This window comes from Sciurus carolinensis, chromosome 8, assembly GCF_902686445.1.
Source record: "Sciurus carolinensis chromosome 8, mSciCar1.2, whole genome shotgun sequence".
In the NCBI taxonomy this organism is placed as follows: domain Eukaryota; kingdom Metazoa; phylum Chordata; class Mammalia; order Rodentia; family Sciuridae; genus Sciurus; species Sciurus carolinensis.
Window position 1 is genome coordinate 118,227,500 of NC_062220.1, and position 18,799 is coordinate 118,246,298.

The 18,799-nt window shown below is 42.3% G+C and overlaps 1 pseudogene and 1 gene segment (V, D, J or C); one reads left to right on the forward strand and one right to left on the reverse strand.

Annotated features, from left to right (window-relative positions):
- Positions 1-1,446: 1,446 nt before the first annotated feature.
- On the reverse strand, positions 1,447-2,584 carry LOC124991692 (ubiquitin-conjugating enzyme E2 Q2-like; annotated as a pseudogene).
- A 13,527-nt stretch (positions 2,585-16,111) lies between these two features.
- Positions 16,112-16,679, forward strand: LOC124991466 (immunoglobulin lambda variable 2-14-like). The segment is given in 2 exon segments: positions 16,112-16,185; positions 16,300-16,679. Coding segments are annotated over 2 exon segments (426 nt in total).
- The last annotated feature ends 2,120 nt before the right edge of the window (positions 16,680-18,799 follow it).

An 18,799-nucleotide genomic window follows, 5' to 3' on the forward strand; every position in this document is an offset into this window, starting at 1 on the left:
GCTGTCAATCTGGTAGCTATCAGGATATTAAAGAATTCAATAATGTATTCAAGATTTAGCCTTAGGCTTAAGGAACTTTAATGCTTTAAAGAATTCTGCCTTGTCACTTGTTATCTGAGCAACTGGCAATGAGAGCTTTATATAAATGTAACCAAGTGAGCAAGATAAAGAAAATCTTTATCTACTATCCTAACCAAATTAAAATCAAAAGAAACACAATAATGCATAAGTGCCAAATCTCTTGAATAGGGTTTACAGAGTTAAAAACCAAATCTTAAAGCAAATGCATAAGAAATGCATTTGAACTTTGAAACTGGTTTGTGCAGAAAAAAATGTGCTTCTGGGTTTCTTTTAAAAAGTGCTTAATAACTAGAATTTGTTTTTAAATCAAACTTGGGTTTATTAAAAAAAAAAAAATCTCTCACCAACCAAACAGGACTGATTCATGTAAGGCAATAAAATGCAGAGTACATTGATTTGAGTCAGGTTTTACAAAAGAATTAAGAGATCCTATTAGTCTTTTGGTTGTAAAAGCCATTGTCATGACAACAAAAATTTTAAGAATCTCCAAATCAGGTATCTTTTTGTACTTAACTATATAGCTTTTTGCTCAAGGAAGTCTGTCTTCATGCCAATCACTTTATAAGTTTATTAGTTTACAAATAATTGCAACATCCCGTTAATAAAATGGAAAGGTAAAATGACTTAGTATTTTAAATAACTTCAAGTTCTATATTGTGGCTCTTCTTCGTAAGAAATATTGAACCAACAAGAAGCAGATTCAGCCCAGCAAGACTCTGCTGCCTTAGTGGAAATTACTGCTCACAAGCCTTAAGTGGCACTGCCTTACTTTGCTTTGCCTAAAAAGTATAATTCAAGTAAGAGCATACCTTCAGGAAACAGTTCATATCTTCATATAGCCATAAAAAATGTTTAACAATTTAATGAGTAAATTTCCTGTCATTACGTTGGCAATATCATAAAATGGTTTTAGGCCTTAAAAAGGCTGTGGTTTAGAAGACTTAAAAATTTCTAAACCAATATTGAACATTGATTAAACTTTTATTGGCTCTAAATGGAACAGTATTTTGCAAATCCTCGTAACCCATGGACTCAACATAGGAAAGTCACTGCCAAGTCGCAACTGTAGTAACCTGATGCTGACTTGCCTGCTTAAAAGATTTCACTTTTCAAGAAAAAGAGATAAGAAGTGGCCAGTACGTGTATTTATCAGGAAAATACAGTAAAGGCCCCACTGCTCAATCCAAGATAACTAAAGTGAGCAAAATGAAATGGCTGTAACTTATACTGGATGTCAGTTGACAGATTATCCACTAAAATATCTATTAGCTAACATCTTCGGTACTGCTGTTATAGGGGCACTCAAAGCTTGTATCTGCATGTTGGGAAGATTTTCTTTAAAGCAACATTGGTCCAAACATATGAGAGTCAACATATTTAGCCATCTTCCTTTGGAGGAGTGTACCAGCCATTTTTCTCATGTATCTGTACAATGGAATTATAGGACTGTTGGGCTCTTGCTAGATTATATTGATTCTTATTTGCTCCAAACTGCAATCTGGCCTTGCCTTTGACCAAGGTGGCATTTATTTGCATGATGACCAATTCTATTGAATAGGCACTGCTCCAGCCCTGTTTTGTGAGAAGTTCCATACATAATGCTCCTCCACCCAACACATACCCTCCTGAGAGAACAGGTAATACCACTCAAACAAATGGAGGATCAAAGGGAAAGTTATCCTTAAAAGAGAAGTTAAGCAAAATGTATTCTATGCCTTCTTTTTCTTTTGAGATCTGAAGATCACTGTGCAACGGAGTATCAGGGTCAACCTTCTGCAGTTTAACATGCCAATCATATAAACTGTCATTTATGAGTTCCACTGAATAAATCCCTGTTTTATAACTCTGTGATCTGTATATGTCCCTGAGCTCTTTCATAAGTCTATCTGAAGCTTGCACTGCCCAGACACCACACCATTTAAATGGTCTTGCCTTTGAGTCTTCCTAATTTTCTCTAATATTGCCAAATTTCCTTTTTCAATTCCTTCATCCTCTGACTTTTTCCCACTGATAGGCTCTTCTTCCTTCATCTCCGAAGATCCAAGTCTTCTATATCTTTGGCCATCTCTTCTTCCTCCTCTTCTTCTGAAGTCACTTCTTCTGTTATTCCATTCAGACCCGTGGGTAGTGGATGATCTAGCATCTCAACATCCAGGTGCTTAGGAAGGTTATATAATCTGCAGAGTTCACATATCAACCACTTCAATTGCTGACGAAGCGAATTGTTGTTCTTAGTATCTTCTAGACGTTCCAGAACCGATGTCAGAGTTGGGTCATCTGAGTCCACAAACCATATTGTTGAAGAAGATGGGTAAGATTCCGTGATGTTGCAGTGAAGTGTGAGCGGCGGTGAGTGCGGGCTACCCGGCGGCGCCGGCGGCGGTACCAGGAACTGGCAGTGCAGTTCGTCCAGCTTCCAGCTGACGATGCAGAATCGCTCGTGCTTCTTGTCGAAGATGGACGCCAGGAACTTCAACTCGGTCTTGAGCCCTGACACGGACATCTTCCCCTCACTCCGGCGGGAGGGGTGCGGAAGGGGAGCTGGGCCCAGAGCCGTCGTCACGGCCGCGACCTTCCCGCGGGGTCGACCCGGGTAGCGCTCTTGGCGGCTCCGCCTCTCCCTGCCGCCGCGACCCGCGTCGGAGCGCGGCTGGAAAATGGCGAGGGGCGCGAGGCCTTAGCGGGCAGCTGTAAGGCAGCCCGAGCGGCTGCTCCCTTTGTAACCGACTCCAGGCAGATTTTTTTTTTTTTTTAAAAGAGAATTCTGAACAGAACAAGAAGGGGGTACATTCGAGAGCTCCATAGCAGTAAGATTCACCAAGCTATCATGTTCAACCTGAACAAAAACCCAAGCTACCAGTACAAATTGCACAGCTACATGCTCAGTTGCACAATTGCAGAGCTGCATCATCATACAACACAGCTCCACTGAGAAATCACCCGAATGACAAATACAGAGACACAGAGGTTCATAAGGAGGACTTCCATCTGGGAATCCCTCCTTCCTTCACGAAGTTTCAGGCCTGTCAGCAAGAGGAGATTCTGCAGTGGAAGTTTCTGATTGGGAAGAATTTGTATTTGTCTGTGGACAGTTAACCACCCTGCACCTCTCCCTCCCAAGAGGAATGGGCTCAGCACAGAGGGAAGCCTTAGATGTCATCTTCATGTGGGCAGTGGAAATGATCAGTGCCATCACCAAGACCCAGGAGTGCATCATGAACTTCAAGGAGATCCAGTATGGTATTGTCCTCCTCTTCCAATTTCACCAGCACTATGAGGGGAGACCATAGGGTATATCCAAGATATGGAGATCCTCCTCCAGCAACCATACTTTGACTTCCCACACCTCTTCTTCATCTTGTAACTCTCTCATCTTGGCAGTCTCTCATAAACCTGCATCAGATTTTGCTCTCTGAGCTGTAGGAAGCAACCATCCCATGGCCCTAGCAGCCATTTGTGTGGCTCCTAAATCCATTTCCCTGTCTCATCTGGACCATTGCTGCCATCTTTCTCCTGGGCAGTGGGCTGGCATATGGACTCCACTTCTCAGTTCACAGTCCCCCTGGGTCCATGGCTGGGTTCATGTTTGACCCAGGACAATCTGAATTCTTCTCTGTACTCACAAGGTACCCATCCATTGTGTCTGAACTCTTCACAGAAGTCCAGACTAATAGGATCTTGGCAGCTGAGTACTATATGCTGCTTGGTGGCCATAGAACAACCCCATTCACTGGAGTCAACACATCTCTCACATGCAAGGATCATGCCAACTACACAAGTTTTCCTGTGGGACTCAGGCCCAGGAACCAAGGTTATGTATCTAGAAGTTGAAAGAAGATGTGAGGCACATTTGGGATAACAGATGCTTTATTTGGATGTGCCAGTAGCCCCTAGCTTCCCTCCCCAACCCAAATCATTTCCATAGAACTTTTTATGTTCAGGCCAGACAAAGAAGGCATACTGCTAGCAGGTTACATAAGTAGACACATACTCACCAACCAAAGTTTTTGACTTTTAGTACATATGCTGAGTCAGGGAGTTCATGACCTAGGCTACATGGAAGCCTCGGCGAGGGAGCTAACTATAGCCATCTTGCTCTTGCCCAACACCTTCCTGCATGTCCTCTGTCCCTTTTCTAGTATTCCATAGATATGACCAAATTCTAGCCAGTTCCTTCCTTGCAAGTACTGCAAGAACACATTCAAGTGCAGACTCCAAAACTTATTACTATCTTACATTGATGTTTCTCTTCTGAGACACTAAAATGCAGTGTCTAAGGGGTATTCTCTGTAGTTCTCATAGATTTTGTGGTGCTTGATATGGTTTCTAGAGTCTTAGGAAGTTGGCAATTTGAATCATTCTAAACATCCTGGTCAGGTTATTGGAATCAGCTGAGACTGGACATGTTTGGAAACCAGCCCTCAACTGTCAGGAATGTAAAGCAGGAGCAGAAATGGAAACTTCTACTAATTGTGACCAGTTTTTTATCATCAGTGTGACCACAGCAGGAAGTGAAATAAGAACCATGTACATGTCACACCTACTCATCTACCTTTGTCACTGTGAGTTTCACTCCTGACAGTAATAGCCTTGTTCAAAGAGTGTGCCTCATTGACAGTTAGAGTTGCCTCATTCCCTGAGTTGGAGCCAGAAATTTAGTTAGAGATCCCTGGACACTTGTTGCTGTCTCTATTGATGACCATCTCAGGGGCCTTGTCTGTCTTCTGCAGTTCATAAAACAACTTCCAATGTTGTTATTCCCAGAGGCAATCCAGGCTATCTATCTTGGGATCACCAACATTAAGGATGTCCCAGTCACTTTGTAGGAGGTCACACAAACTGCAAGGAGAGAAATGGAATTGTGGGTATGACAATGTAGCAATAGTCCCAAGAAACCCATCTCCCAGTCCTGGATGTACTCCATTGACTTTCTTTATTAGCAGGGTGCCCCCTCACATCAACCTCAGTACTGGTAGCCCATGATCATGATGAGTAGAAGGAGCCTCTGAACATAGGAAGAAACTTTCCCTTATCTCTTGGCATCTCTAGTCCCTCAGCCTCAACATAACCAAGGATCACACTGTGGGGATTTCAGTCCCACCACTCCTCATTCTGGAACAGTTTCCTGAGCATCTCGCCCACCCCTGGGTGGGGTGGGAGCTGAGAATCAGCACGAGACTGGTCTTAGAGCCACTGCCAGGTCTCTTCCAAACTTATGATGCAACTTAATCCTCAATGCAACAATATCGAGAGGCTTATCATTCAGGAGGCAGTAAGACTTGAGGGACCCTCTCTTGATGGGATGAATGCCTAATAAATAGCCAGGTAACACTAATATAGCCCTGGTTTCCATTTCATCTCTTCCTCCATGTGCTGATGCAGCAAGAGAGACCCTCACCAGACACTGGATGTGCTCGTACCTTAACTTCCTGGCCTCCAGATCTGTTAGAAATTAATTTCTATTGTTTGTCAGTTACCAAGAAGAAGTTAATTTTGTTATAACAGAAGAAATGGACTGCAAAAGTCACTATCTACTATATAGTCAAGAACATGGAAAGACTTCTCTGTCAGGCTGACTCCTGGGCAGGCCCTGAACACTTCCATACTCCCAAGGAAATGCTGGAGGTGAGGCGGAATTCAACAGTATCTTCTACAGAGTGAACAAGGTCAAGGGGGAGTCATGGCTTCTGATCAGCGGAAAGCTATGAGTTGAGTCCCTAGAACTGGAATGACAAGGAGGCAGTAGATGGAGCTCTTTCCCAACTAACTGGATCTCTTTCCCAACTAACAAAATTCATCATGAATGGCCAACGGTGGTGTCTCAATAACAACATCAATCCCTTCCCTTTTTTCCAGATGTGAAAAAGTTCTCTAACCCCAAAACTCAGTGCATCAAGAAAACAAAGAGAGCAATCTCTGCAACAACATGGAAAGACTAAAATACAGGGTCAGCCACTAAACTTGTTGCCTGGATTTGTAGGTAATGATTTGTTGGAAAATAGAAATGTCCATTCATTGAAGTATTTTCAATGGCTGCTTTCATGCCTCATTGGTATAATGGAGGCATTGCAACTGCCACTATATTGGTTGCAAACACTAAAACACCTACTATGTGGCTGATGCACAAAATAAATTCAGTCTTCCCCCACCTCCACCCCATCCATGATGGTAAATAATATTAATTCATCATGATGTGGGAAATGGCATAGACTAATGTCACACTAGGACCTAAATGGCTTATGGATTGTTGTTGAATTCCCTATCCATTTAATCACTTGGCCTAGTCCTGCCACAGTTGAATGGATCCTTGAAGGTAGAAGTAGATTTCAACAGATCCCATCAGGTTGAAGTCTCATTTTCATTGTCTTCACCAGATATGGAATCTTTCAGGCTGAATAACATGTGCAGGTGCATGTTAAGCACCATTGATGTAGAAAAATTTTTCTCTATTGTTCTCAGGGAGCAGAATCAGAAACTGCATTCAACGTGGAGTGCACAACAGCATTCGCCCATGATTTATCCCTTCAGCTTCATCTCCCTCCCTGTCATCACAAGGTCTATGTGGGCTTGGAACATCAGGATACCCAAGAAAATATCCCAGGCATCTACCATGTCATGATAATTGGATCATGAAATTTCTATTTACATGAAGTGGGAAATATGTAGGTAGATCTGATGAGACACATGCATTCATACAATGGCAAATAAGTCATAAGATTCCTGCTCCATTTTAACAGATATGATTAGGGTATCATTGTTTTTAGCATTCTGACCCATATGCACCAATACTATAATAACCTATACTCCCACAGAGAAATAAAAGAAAGAATTCATCGTCAAGCAGATTCTGGAAAAAACACATTTACCCTGGATAAGTTGCATAATCCAAGTATCAGGAGCAAGGAAAGTCGTTCAGTCATAAGTGACTGTGATACAGGTGCAGGCAGCGGTTTTTGCTCTGGGATCCAGAAGTCTCTGCCATAGAACAGAGAAGTAAGATGGGAGCAGGAACCCTGTGTTCTCTTCAAGCCCTCATTTGAGAATCCCAAGGTGTAGACTTTCATCATTTTTAATGAAATGAAAAGGTCACGACATTTTTAATGAAATGAAACTTTTTTTGTGTGAGGGAGTGGGTACTGGGGGATTTAATCCAGGGGCACTTCACCACTGAGCTGCAGCCTTAGCACTTTTAAAAAGATCAATCTGAAACACTGTCTTGCTAAGTTTTTAGGGTTTCTCTGACTTTCTGAGATTGACTTTGAACTTGTGATCCTTCTGCCTCAGCCTCACAAGTCACTGGGCTTACAGTTGTACACCACGTTACCCAGATAAGTTAAGCATTTTAAAAGAGCCATGTATGCTCTACTCACTGCAGTGGGACTTTCTTGTTCTCAGACACCCAGAGCTGGTCATGGTATTTCTTTCTGCATGCATGATCCCTCTTGGATCACAATACTTTTCCAGGGCAAATTCCCAGGTCAGAAAGTCTGAGGATGGCTGCTTCTACCACACTCTATTGAAAGGGAGGAAAGAGACTAGCAATGTCTCATGCATGGAACTGACTCTGTTTACAATCCCTGGAACCTGCAAACTAGTCTCTCATGGACCTGAAATAAAGTGACAGTATTGCAGATTTAAAATGCAACTAATTCTGTGAAAGAACCACCTATTCCTTTTTCTAGTAGTTTGGGCTTCAGTGAAAAAGTAAATGAGTAAGTTGAGAACAAACTCACTTAGAGGTTGCTTGAGACTGAGAGTCAGGTCTGGTTGCAAAGGTTCTTTTCCAGGGCTGGGGAGATAGCTCAGTCGGTAGAGTGCTTGCCTTGCACTGAAGGAAAAAAAAAAAAAAAAAAAAAAATAGAGCAAAGGTTCTTTTCCGCTGTCCTCATCTGTCTGTGTTACTTGGAGTCAATGTCAGCTGCTTCCAATGCCATCAGAACCAGAAAAATCAGTCAGGGATCCCTAAGGGCTATTTGCTAGCTCTGTAGGTGACTGTAGATGACCAGCACAGGGGCCTGTTCTGACTTCTTTCAGTACCAGTGCACATATTTATCCAATGTCATTGCCTCCACTGGTGATTCTGGTCATGTGTCCTGGGGTCAGTGATATTGAGGATAGCTGAGTCAGCACATAGAGGCTGCAGAGCCTATAAAGAGAAAGAAGGAAAGTTGGCTCTGAAGATAAAGAAAAATTTCCATCCTAACCTTACCTTCCCCTTCCCTGGAAGAACTCAGGGATTCTGTGGGTCTACAGGGAGTCATTGAGGATAGCTGAGTCAGCACATAGAGGCTGCAGAGCCTATAAAGAGAAAGAAGGAAAGTTGGCTCTGAAGATAAAGAAAAATTTCCATCCTAACCTTACCTTCCCCTTCCCTGGAAGAACTCAGGGATTCTGTGGGTCTACAGGGTGTCCCCTGGTTTCTGCATCAACCCCTGTATCCCATGAGCTGGCTGGAGGATGGACCCTCCTGAACACTTGAGCAGAACACCCAATGTGATCTGGCAGGTGGATAATCTGAGGTTCACAAAGCCCATGAGCACACTGTGTAGATTTTATTCCAGTCCCACATCCTGCAGTAAGTTCTGAGAACTTTTATAGGTACAACCCTGCTGAGCTGACTCCCATATTTCTGGGCTAGGTGGGTTTTGACTCTGGGGTAGCATCTGTGCAGTGGGCTGGAAGGCCAAGGAGGAGGGGTGTTCAGGCCATGATGGTGGTGTCCTGAGGTTTCTCTCTTGGACCAGGTGGGCAGGCTTCTCCCCAGGTCTTTCTTATCCCCTTTCTGGGGAGAGTTGTCTTCATGCAAACCAGACCATGCTCAGGGTTGATGATTGAGAATGTTTATTTTGTCCAGAGCAGGGTCCAGCTGCTGGGACCTTGAAAGCAGAGTGTCAGCCCTTCAGACCTACATTCCATCCACAGCAACTCTTTTCCTTATTGGTTCCAAAGTTTTTGCAGAATCAACTATCTCAGTCTGTGCCGTGGCTTTACTCCTGGGCTAGCTTGGCCACTTAGAGCACAGAGTCCTTAATCCTTGACTTGCTGTCCCCAGATGAGGAATTCCTCTTCTCTGTTTGACCCCTGCCTCTAGAATCTTTTCTTGGGTGTGGGAATGAGGTGGATTTGGACTTTGCTCACATCTGAGAGCTATGTGGGCACTTTTTAATCATGTGGGCTGTTGGTAGATCTTGTTCTCAATAGCCAGAGCTGGTCTGGGCAGATCAGCACATCCCACCCTGGGGACACCATCCTTCTGGGCTCATGATCTTATCTTTTTTTCAGGGTCAAACTGTCAGGGGAAAGTCAGCAAATAGGCCCTTCTTCTGACACACTGTGTTGGGAGGCAAGGGAGTATGAGTGTCTAATGCAGGAACCAGGCTCACCGGAAATAGTCTCCATGCTGAAAACTGAAAACTTTAAACTAGTGACTGCAGGGTTCAGGAAGTAAATAAGAAGATTTTGACTTTGAAATCCAAAACAATTATTTGAAAAAAAAAATACATGGTGAAAAACCAGCTCAGTGAATGGAGATCACTGTCTGGTCATTGCTCACAAAATGAGTGAAAGCTAGTCACACCTGTATAGGGAGTTTCCTGTCCCTTATGCCCATTTATGTAGCTGAGAGTGACTGACAGCTGCTCCTACTACTATGTGTTGTGGCAGAGAATTAGACTTGTGCCTGGCCTGTGGTCTTCTGATGGTCAGTTTGACCATGTTCCTTAAGAAGGAACCAGAAAATTAGTCCAAGGTGAGACTAGTTTGTTTGCTATCATCATAAATGACCAGCACAGAGGCCTGACTTGACTTCTGCTGGTATCGACATACATATTTGTTCTCCAGTTTATCTTCTGACATGTGATCCTAACTGTTTGACTGATAGTTTGCCAGGGTCCAGCCCTAGCAGGGGTCAGGGGTCCTAGGTGGATGGGAAAAACAGCACACACAGACACCAAGTGTTCTGAGGCTGAATCTGACTTTATTTTTTCTGCCAGCCTTTTTATAGATATTTTTCTTTAGTAATGATTATATCATTTTATGGTTAGTTTAAAATAAGAAAAACCTTCAAAAGTACAATCTATGCCTCTTCTCAAAGTATACATTCTCTCTGTATGACAGTCCAGATCAAAACAATCTTATTTCCCAGCTAGATTAAAACAACCTTGTCTCCCAGCTAAACTGAAACAAACTTGTCTCCCAGCTAAACTGAGGGCACCATTATCTGCCAGACTTCAACCTTCAGAAAAAACACGTTACTAGATTTTCTGAGAAACTACCCCCACCATGAACTCCAGTGTTTAACAGTGAAAAGCTTTCACTATTATTAAAGGACAAAGAAACCAACTTATAATTAATATTTAGTCTATTCTAATTTCATATAATGGCAGACTACAATCTTATTCTGATTCTCAAAGAATTAGACTAAACATAGGAAAAGCACAAATTATATTTATGCTTAACTTAAATGTTTTATTATGTTTTATTATTTATTAACTTAAATGTTTTTATTATGTAAAGTATCTCTAGAATCAACTATTAAAACTAAGAAAGCAACAAAGGCTAAACACTGCATCCAAGCTCAGAGGAATGTATCTTTATCCATCTATTATACTGAAGTAATCACAGTCTCCTTTAAACTCAAGCACAGCCACAATTGTTGATTTTCATATATTTTATCTATATATTACTGCTAAGTTTTTATTGTGCACTATTTTGTGTCCCAATACAGTAAAACCTTCCCAATGTTTTTCCAATGTTTCTAATAATATATCGATTATTAATATTAAAAAGCAACTACACATGGAGACATGCCTATGGCCCCCAAAAGGGAGGACGATCAACAAAACCATGTCAAGTGTTGAGTCCTCTATTCCAATAGACCGTGTCAAGTGTCGAATTCTCTACTCCAACAGAGCCAATGTCGGAGTGGCAGGAAATAGATGCGGCAATAGTCCAACACTGAGAATGGGTGAGTCAGTATATAGGAGGCCAAAGGGCCTGCAGGAAGAGAAAATAAGAGGTGATATAGATAATGAAGTCTTTTAAGACATCTGTTCCCTATCTAAGTTGGACTCACTCCAGGGACTCTTTGTCTTTGAGGGAATCCCTTCCGATCAATGTCAATCCAGTGTCCCATTATTCTGACTGGAGGATGGAATTTTTGCATATGAGAGCAAATCACCCCTCTTTCCTGGAAGGTGCAGTCCCTCAAACTCACAAACCAGTATAGAATACATGAGGATTTCTATCCCGAACACTCTTATGCTGCAGCAATTTCCTGAAAGACCTGTTTGGCAGAGATTCAGGGACAGGCTGGCCCCAGAGCACTAGGCTGGGTTGGTAACACTGTTGCATTCCTGTGAAATGGACAACAGTACACAAGCACATTTTATTCCCTCAGGTGCATTGACTCCCCCTTTCCTATCAGAACAGTCCAATGGACCATCTGGAAATCCAAGAGCGTTTCCAAAATCTCTCTATTGTCATGGCAATTGGATGAGAGTGCAAGCATCATAAAGTAGCAAGTATAAAAAAAGATTTGGAAAGTCATGTTCATGTCAGTGAGTATGAAAACAAACAAACAAACAAAAATATGAGAAGTTTCTTTTTTGTTCATTTGTTTTCCCACCACATTGCCTAAATATTTCAGGTTTATTTGCTTGGAGAATATTGATTTACCTCCCACAAAATTATGATCTAGTTTTTTCATCTTATGCTACTCTCCCCTCAAAAAACAAGCAGAAAGTTTACAGAGCCGTTCTAATTTCAGGACATAGTATATTTCGATATTGGGGATGGTGCTCTAATTTATAGATGAAGAGTAGTGAGAGTTGAGAAATGTGTGTAGATTCGGGGGAAAGGAGGTTCTGTGGCACCACAGTGGCACCAGTGGCTTCCCTGTGTGGACAATCATATCCAGGGGACTGCAATAATAAGGAGAATGGTGATGAGAGCACAAGACTTGCATTCAGGTTAAACCCCCCTGGGAGGAGTCCAGTACAGACCAAGTGATTGTGGACTTATCGTAGATGTGTAGTAAGAACTACACACCTTCTGAAAATCAGCTCCTGATTCCTCCCAGTTCCTCAGAGATACCGGACACCATGGGATATTAAGAGATCATACATTTAAAACAGAAATATTCAACAACCATAAGGTCAAATAGGCCCAGCTGTGATCATCAGGAAGTAAATGTTTTGTGTCTAAGATGGGGCAAGAGCAGGGCTGAGGCTCAGGAATCTACTGGTCAGGTGGCCCATATCCCACATCTCTAGCCCACATCAGCACCGCTGTCTGAGTTCACACTTGTGGGTAGGTTTTGATGGGGCTTCCTGTACCAGATTGCTTTAAATTGCCAGGATACTATAAAGTCCCTGTCACAGTCCAGCACTGTCTGTATAGCAGTGAAATGACAGCCTCATGTGCATTCTAATGTCTAGTAGCCACATTAATGTCTATGAGATAAAATAAGATATTTTTATTTCATGTATGCTGTATATCACAACATATGAAAAACAGTATCATTGCCACACAATTTGTGAAAACATGTTTATGATATCTTGCAATTTTTCATACTATATCTTTAAAATATAAAATGTATTATAAATTTATATAGTATGTCAGTTTGGACAATAAAGTTTTCAGGGAAATATTTGTTCTGTATTGTTTCATTTAATTTAGAAGTTGTTTCAGTAGAATTGCATGTCCAACTTGTCCCAAGGTGGCTTAATAATTTCCAGTCACTGAATTGTTTCTGAAAATATCATTCATCTCATGTTTGCAACCATTTTAGCAATTCTTGTTCACATAATCTAGAATTGATTTGACTTTGGAGGAAAAGAACATTAGTTTTAAAACTACTTGTTTATCTTACATAAATATAGTTTGATAATATAGTTTTTATGATCTCTAAACCTAAAATCATGTTTTTCTGTATAAAAAAGCCAATGTTTAGTCATTTTATGGTACAAGTAAACATTCTAAAGATATGTCATATACCTTTATATTTCTTAAAAATATAGTCTGATAGTGATAATGTTTGTATCAGAATGAGATTGTGATGAAATGTTTTAGAGGATGGGAAATGCTGGATGGATCTTCTACTTACCATTCTCATACTTATTTCATATCATTACTGTAGAGCAAAGGCACAGGAGAGACATGAAGGGGAGAGTTAAAGAAGCATGTATGTATATGTATGTATAACTTCATTGACAGAAAGTTGTGAAAGGATGGTAGTTTTCCCTGCATTATCCAATACAACAGTGATAACTTTGTTTCCCTGGTGATTGAACAGTCTCCACATCCTGGTGAAGTGAATTTCCATTCTTGTGCAGCAGATCTCCTCCAGTCACTCAGGCCTCCTGGCCTTCATGGTCAGGCTAAAGGTTAGAGAGACATGTTGGAGCCTCCACCTCTCCTGCTGCTGCCATTCCTGCTCTGGCCACCACAGTCTGCTTCCAGGGAACCAGAGGAATGCCCAATCCAGGCCATTCTGCTGTGAGAGAGGTCTCACTGCTGCCTCTGCTGCCTGCTTCTGGACATTGCATCCAAGTTGTCTGCAATGACCTTCATGGGCCCTGGTCCTCCTCCAGCTTCTCCGGTAGCTGCTGTCTGGATTTTCATCTTGTTCCTAAGGTTTGAAAAATTTTCTGATTATTTCACTGAAAAGATTGCACATTCCTTTAGTTTGTATTTTGGAAATGCCAATGATTCTTTGATTTGGTCTCTTAATGTTATCCTAGATTTCTTGAATATTCTGGTCTTGGTAACTTAATATCTTCTCTTTATTGCTGGTTCTGCTTTCAAGATTATATACTTTGTCTTTAAAACCTGATATTTTGTCTTCAAAGAGGTCTAATCCATTGTTAATGGTTTCCATAGGATTTTTAAAGTGATTTATTGAGTCTTTCATTTCCAGGATTTCCTCACAAGATTCCCACTAGGAGTGATTTAGTACTTTCCAATTTTACCCTCTGTTTTGGAATATTTCCACTCGACCCTGCAGAATGATAGAACCAATGACAAACTTAAAGGAGATATCATTTCCTGATATCATAGTCAACTAATAAGCTTTGTGCTTCTTCCCTTTTCTTTCTTGGGTAGATGATATAAGACGAAATTACATGTTTACTTAATTTCTTTATTTGAAATAACTTGTGCCCAATAAATCTTTCTAAACATAGGCCTCGGGCATACTTTTCTCACCATGACTTTTATAGTGCCCAGTTGCGCTTTGAGTCTCTCTTGGGGCTTCTTCTTAAAATTCATTCTAGATACAGACAAATAATGAATTGGTTTAAGTCTAGGAATTGGGTTTGAGATTGAATTAGAGCACCTCTCCATGCTTCTGAGGGTTTAAATGCATCAGGACTCTTGCTGGTTCCCTTCTTCTAGACAAAAAGATGATGATCCCACCCCATCGTTATGTGCAGATCAGACCCCCGGAGAACTACTCAGAACTATTCTTTATAAAAATGTATCTACCTTGCTTCAGAGGGTAATGCACATTTACATGACTTGCTATTTCAGAATACTGTTATCCAAATTACCATCAAGAACCCTTTCCTATATGAGCCTGTTGTCATCTGCACTGGAATAAAGAACCCCTAATTGATGCAGACGTCTTCCCATCTGCATGTGTGTCAATCTCCTGGTGAACACAATGACCTCGAGGCCCTCCTGAGGACAGAGTCATCTATGAAGACACAATTTGGGCAACATTTGTCAGTGGAAGCTAAGGGACCACACAATGAAGAAGTATCCTGTGGGCTGAGGGTGAGTCTGAAAAGCTGTGCCTCCTCTCTCTGTCCCCTGTGGATAAGCACTACTTTGCACATCAAAAAGCTCCTCCAGCAGCACCCTGAGCTAAGGTTGATTTGCATAATGGGCAGCAATCTCTTAGACTGGGACAAGAAAGGACTTGGAGAAGCCATCCCAGCCTAGGCTTCAGGATGCAGACTCAGGGGAACGTCCACCATGGTCTGGACCCTTCTTTTATTGCTCCTTTCTCACTGCACAGGTTATTCGTCACTAAGTCCAGACCTCTGGGACAAGCCTGGAGCTGACTCTCAACTCAGCATGGCCCTACCTGTGGTGGGTGGGATGCTCAGGATTTCAGCCCCACGCTTACTTACTGGTTGCTGTGAGTTTGAGGGGCTCAAACTGGAGATGGAGACTGGACTGAGGAGAGGAAGCAGGACAATTACCAATTACCCAGCTCCATTCCCCTGCCCTCCCCAGGGGCTGGGATCTTCCCTGTGAGTCCACCAGGGGGCAGTGAGAGACTGGAGTTTGGAGAGCAGTTGCTGTGGTATACCGGGAGTTTGGAGAGCAGTTGCTGTGGTATACCGTGAACAGTAATGAGATCAGAACAGGTGCTTTCCCGTGATTATATCTAAAGTACTAGGGTGCCAGCCCTAAATGTGTGGTACTACAACAGATTATTTTCCAGAAAGGCTATTAACAAGACCAGGTCTCAGCATCAAAATCCAGCTCTGAATTTTTTTTTTCTTTTTCTTTTCCTTTTTTTTTTTCCCTGAGGCAGAGGCTTTAGCAACGTCTGGACACACGTCCTGAGAGAGCAGGGGGATGTTGAGCAGGTTGAGGAGAATGCGTGATGCTCCAAGCCATATCTCTTCTTGAGAAGGGGAGAGACTGGATCTATCCAGCTATCCTGGTACTATGTCCTCAAGGACATCCCACACAGCACACAGAAGTCTGGGAATCATCAGGTGACATTTAAATAATCCCAACTATTGGAAGATTAGGGACATCCCAGAGGGGCTCTACTTCCTGGGCACTGTCACAGGTTCCATCTGTCCTGGATCAGAAAACACACATTAAACAATTTTAATCCCCTAACTGAACCCTTATGACCAGGGAGGCAGAGGTGGCCAGAGTCCAAGGTAGCTAAGGGTAGTGGGAGGAGAGGCAGGAACTGGAAACAGATTTACATGGAGGCCCCTCCCTCCTCTGAGTCAGGGAGGGGATAAGAGAGGTCTGGGGAGCCAGGCCCATGCTGGGTGCTAAGGAGGCAACATTCTCAGGACGTCACCACCATGGCCTGGGTTCTGCTTGTCCTCACTCTCCTCACTCAGGACACAGGTGACACCTCCAGGGAAGGGACAAGAGGAAATCTGGGCTAATGTTGTGTCTTCTCTAGCTCAGGCTCACCTAGGACCAGTTCTGACCTACCAGTGTGGTTTTCTCTCTTTTCAGGGTCCTGGTCCCAATCTGTTCTGACTCAGCCTCCCTCAGCCTCTGGGTCTACAGGACAGAGAGTCACCATCTCCTGTGCTGGAACCAGCAATGATATTGGGAAGTATAATTATGTCTCTTGGTATCGAAATGTCCCAGGAGCATCCCCCACACTCCTGATTTATGGAGTCACTAATCGTCCCTCTGGGATACCTAATCGCTTCTCTGGCTCCAAGTCTGGCAACACAGCCTCTCTGACCATTTCTAGCCTTCAGCCTGAGGATGAGGCTGATTATTACTGCGGCTCATATACAAGCAGCAGCACTTTACACAGTGCTCCAAGTTCATGGGGAAGTGAGGGTAAAACCTGTCCTGAAATCGCATGTTCCTCTTCATGCTGAAGATGCTTCCTCAGACCTGCACAGAGAGGACTTCATACCACAGGGCCCTGAGAATTCAATTCTCTTTCAGTTCCACTTTTGTTCTACCATGAAGTGCAATAGGAAACAAAATTTCTTACTTATTATCTAAGGACAACAGCTTTGCTGTGTGATGTTGTACCTGAATGTGCAACTTTCTTCACATCCTTACATTAGGGGTAAATTAATATGAAGATGTTTGTTCAGTCCCAGTACTTCTCAGGGAAATCCTGGCTCTTGGTGCCTCCTATGCCGATATTGTGCAGACCTTGCTGGAATCCCTTGTGCCTGAAGTCTGCATCCACCATGCTGTAGTCAACATCTCCCTATTTGTTCTCATGAGTGTGTCTGTTGGTGAAGTAACAACCACTGAAAATCTGAGGACATTCCTGAGGGAATAAGACAAAGGAAAAGATGGGTGCTGTCTTTCCTTCAGTCACAGACATTTGTCATCATAGTCAAATGAGGTGTACTTGACAGGAATTTGAGTGGAGACTGTTCCTAGTCAGGATCCTTTCTTCCCTTGGAAGCCTGAAAACCCATCCTTGATGTGCCCCGCAGATGAACTGTCTCTCACTAGGATGGGCTTGTCCTGAGAGGGTCCTTTTGTTCCAGAAGGAAGAGATGTCTTGAGGGTGGACCCCTCCTCCCTCAGTGGTTCCCAATGATTTCAATGGTGACCCCAACCAATTTCTAGCTAGAATTCCAGAGATAGATTCACTAAGTACAATTATCCATAAAAATATCACCACTCTTTCTTTGAACAAGGAAATGAGCTTAGGCTTATTTTCCAGAAGATGAAATACAGTAACTACTTCTTTCTAGTTTGCCTGAATTTAAGGGCATCCAAAACTTGATCTATTCCTTAGCACTTTTCTGAGACAATGAACATTTCCCTCCATTCTCTAGAAAACAGCCTGAGTGATGGAGTAAGGTAGGAAGGGCCAAGGACATCTCAGGATCTGGAGGAGCCAAAAGGAAGAGTTGGAGAGAGGATCAGAGTGAAGAGGATGTGAGAAGAGAAAAGCATTTGATGGATGGGATGAGCTGATCCTGCAGAGAAGGGGAACAAGGAAGGAATCTGGTCTGAATCTGAACACAAAGACACTTCAAGGGGATCTTCTGTAGGTTCTCCATGAGCCCACTAATGCTCCCAAGAGCTATATATTTGTCAAGTGGAGAGTAGACTACAAGGTGCAAAAGTGAAAGGTGGATTATTTGTGAGGCAATCACTGATTCTCTGATTCATCTAAGAGGAATTGTTCAATTTGGTGTATGTGGACTTTACTTATTAGTGTGCCGTGACATCTTGCAAGTTTCTGACATGGCAGACCAGAAAATAGAGTTTATTTTTGATTCAAGAAAAAAATTTCCTTCTTCCTCTTTATGGTATGAGGGGACAGTTTCCTTGCTATGACTTGGAGATCTCTACTTTTTCATTTGCCTGAGATCAATCTTCCTTTAATCCCTTCTAACATACCTCTCATCTGTGGTGCTGCCACTTTGTGGTTTGCTCTATCTTCTCTTTCCTTGCTGTAACTTTGTCTCTCTCCACTCACTTCCAGATATTTTGACCTTATTTCTACTATCTTTTTAAAGGTTGGTGTGGAATATTTGCATTATAGTCTTAATTATGATATTTGGCTGTCCTATTTGGTTAATAGGATGTCTGTTCATTATCCTAATATCAATTGAGACTTTCCTGGTTCTTTGCATGCCTAGTGGTCCTGTATTTTATATAGGACACGTCTAATTATATATTATGATATGATGCATCAATTTAAAAATCCTACATTGATATGTTTGTTTCAGCAAACTCTATGTCCATTTAGCCTAAACCAACTTTCTGTGGATTGTGGTTTTGATATTGTATTAGTTTAGAAACACTTAGCCATGACATTTGGATCTTGCTTTATTGTGAGGCTTGCAGGGGTCATTTGAGTTCCAGGTAGTAGTTACATATCAATTCTGGTCCATATTCCTTTGTATCCCCTCTGGGATCAGAACCGTGAATGGGTAACTCAGAATCGAGACTAATTTGCAGGTTGATTTTTCCAAGCTCATTCATTTCCAAAACATTCCCATTATGTGTGAGTGCTCAG